The sequence below is a fragment of the Falco punctatus genome (genome assembly GCF_963210335.1).
Source record: "Falco punctatus genome assembly, chromosome: 1".
Classification (NCBI taxonomy): Eukaryota; Metazoa; Chordata; class Aves; order Falconiformes; family Falconidae; genus Falco; species Falco punctatus.
In genome coordinates this window covers 64413539-64416138 of record NC_137580.1, presented here as the reverse complement: position 1 = coordinate 64416138, position 2600 = coordinate 64413539, and the positions used below count along the sequence as shown (strand labels likewise).

At 44.7% G+C, this 2600-nt stretch overlaps 1 protein-coding gene across 9 annotated transcripts in view; it reads right to left on the bottom strand.

Annotated features, from left to right (window-relative positions):
• The window catches only part of ADGRL3 (adhesion G protein-coupled receptor L3), a 359731-nt gene that overhangs the window by 28167 nt on the left and 328964 nt on the right, over positions 1-2600 (bottom strand). For 5 of the 9 annotated variants that reach the window (XM_080378662.1, XM_080378666.1, XM_080378661.1 and 2 more), the window contains one exon: positions 2044-2061. The exons of 2 other annotated variants lie outside the window; for them this stretch is intronic. In XM_080378662.1, coding sequence (XP_080234788.1) covers positions 2044-2061 — 18 coding nt within the window. Of the gene's footprint in view, positions 1-2009; positions 2062-2600 lie in introns of all 9 variants that reach the window. 2 more of the 9 variants (XM_080378667.1, XM_080378668.1) reach the window with 1 other exon arrangement.

The following is a 2600-nucleotide window of genomic DNA, read 5'->3' as shown; positions in this document are numbered from 1 at the left end:
CTGAAAAACATTACACAAGAGAGGGTGACTTGTACAAACAGGACACTCACGCGGGACGTGCATACTCAAACCCCCTTCCTAGGCTGCCGCGGCTGCTGGGCTCAGTGGTGAGGACAGCGCTGTGGCCAAAATAGAGGGGCGCAGCTCCAGCTAGCTGGCTTAAGGTCTTCCCATGAAAAAATTGGGAAGGGCCATCAAGTATGTGACTTGATGCAGCAACAGCCAGCAGGAAGGAATAAACTCTCCTGGCCAGTACCTCCTACAGCTCTTGTGCTTTGCTCAATGTATTCCCCAGGGGAGCTGAGAAATAGGTGACCTTGGGCTGGTCCTAATTGCCCTCCCAGGCGATTTGGAGGAAGGGGGCAATTCCCCCTACCTGAGGGAAAAGTATTCCAGCCCAGGTTAATCATCACCCAAAGTTTGGGAGCATATCCTTTCCAGAGGAAAATAAACCCGCTCTCCCCTTTTGCGGGGCAGGCTGCCAGCGGGCAGGCGTAAGGCCTTGGTGGTGGGGCTCAGGGATGAGCACGGCAGCGGCACAAAGTGCTCCCTGGCCCAGGCTTTTCTGGCACACGGCTAAATGCTCTGCCTCTCCTGGCACAAGGGCATGGCCAAAATTACTTACTCCACACTGGCCACTGGGGATTTTCTAATACAATCGATGTTGGCGGCAGCCATTGCAGGGCCTCGTGAAGCCTTTAAAAATAACTCCCATTTCACTTGCCAAGTTAAAGCAGAGGGGTTCAGTGGGAAGTACAGCAAGTACCACCACTGCCACGGTACGGTGGGCTTGGGGGAACCTGCGGGGAGCAACAGGGCCTCAGGGTGCCACCCCACTAACTGCCTATCTCCTCTCCATAGGTGTCTCAACACAATTACTGCAAGGCTGGAGCTCCACTCTTTCCCAACACGCTATGGGAGATGGTGGGGAAGTGCTTTGAGAGCCACAAAGCACGAGTGGGCAAGGGCGAAGAAAGTTAGGCCCAGCAGTTAAATCACCCTGCTTTCCTATGCAGGATTACCAGCCTCCTTGGAAGGAGTGCGGGCATGGGGATGCATGAAATAACGTGTCAACCTTTCAGCTAAGGGCTTCGGGCACTGCCAAAAAACGGCAAGCAACTCCCAGCAAGCCACAGTGGATCAAAGGAGCTGTTAGCTGACAATTTCAGATGAACGGTTGCTTGTACCATGCTTGGTACATGGCATGTGTACCTTCTGAAAATACAGGATTCGGTCTATATCTGTGATGGAGTAGTTGCTGCCTGTCAAGGGCTGGAAAGTGCTACTGCAGGTCGCCTTCTTGCTTTTGAGTGAAATGCCCCGAATGTGTTGGTCACCTTTTAGGTTTCTGAAGCTTAGAGGGTGCTGCCATATCCCGTGTTTCCCAACAAATGAGGGAGCTATGTCAAAAAATCAACTAGCCATCACAGACATAGAGCAAAGCCGTTGATTTTCACAGTAGAAGCTTTCCAACCGAGTCACAATGCTTGGGGAGAAATGAAAAGCGAGCATTTTGTGTGGAGGACCGTATGTAATGGGTGACAGGTACAACAGCATCTGTCTGATGATCACGTTGAGTAACGTATGCATTGAGGCACAGAGTGCTGCACTTCTGCTGCCAATGCATAGATCTGGGGTTTGGTGGGGAAATAAAATGGAGGCATCGCAGGTGAGAACAGAGTGGGGTCTGCAATGAAACACGACATATAAAAATGCCACAACCTTGCAAATAAAAACGTGACATTTTAAAAAATAATACGCACAGTTATATGAGAAACTATGCTGGGTATACAATACCAAAAAATGAGAATTAAACAAAAAAAGGATCATCTACTCTCATATATATATATATATATGTATACATACATATATATATACACAGACACGCATACACGTATATATACATATGTATATTCATATTCTTTTGTTTTCAAAACTGTGAGATGAATTTCCTTTATTAACTACATCATCTATATGTGATGCAATAAAAGTGAACTAAAAAAAATTACATTTGATATGCAATGTTTAGCTTTACTCCCATACTTGTCTCTCTGTAGGGCTCTAAACGACAGCATGAAGAAAAGGAAAGAAAAAACAACAAGTAAGCTTACAGCGACAGTAGGAGAAACATGAGCAAAAAGCAAATTGATGATATGCAGAAAAGAGAGTTAACGGAAATAATTTCCACTGCCCAGAATACATGAATTTGTTACATGGTTTATTTCAGGTTAAAAATATTGACATTTTAGACAGGAAAAATTATTTTACGCACAATATTCAATAGACTACATTTTTATTAAAAAAATTATCACATTTAAAAACGTTTTCCAATGCCATTATAAAACATTCAGCGTGCAACACAAATCAAGAAATAATGCCTGGAAATATAAGAAAAGTCTAAAGCTGGTAATGGTCATGCTTGAAAAGACAGGCACTGTCAACGTCACTTCCAAAGTCTTAAAATTAATGGCTTTACTTACTGTTAGTTATAATAACCCCTGGTAGTTGAAACCGAAATCCATTTCCTGCTAAAAATGTTTTGCCGTCCATCCTTTGCAACAGTGCTTTGTAAGAGTATGACTTTGCTCATCACAGGGCTG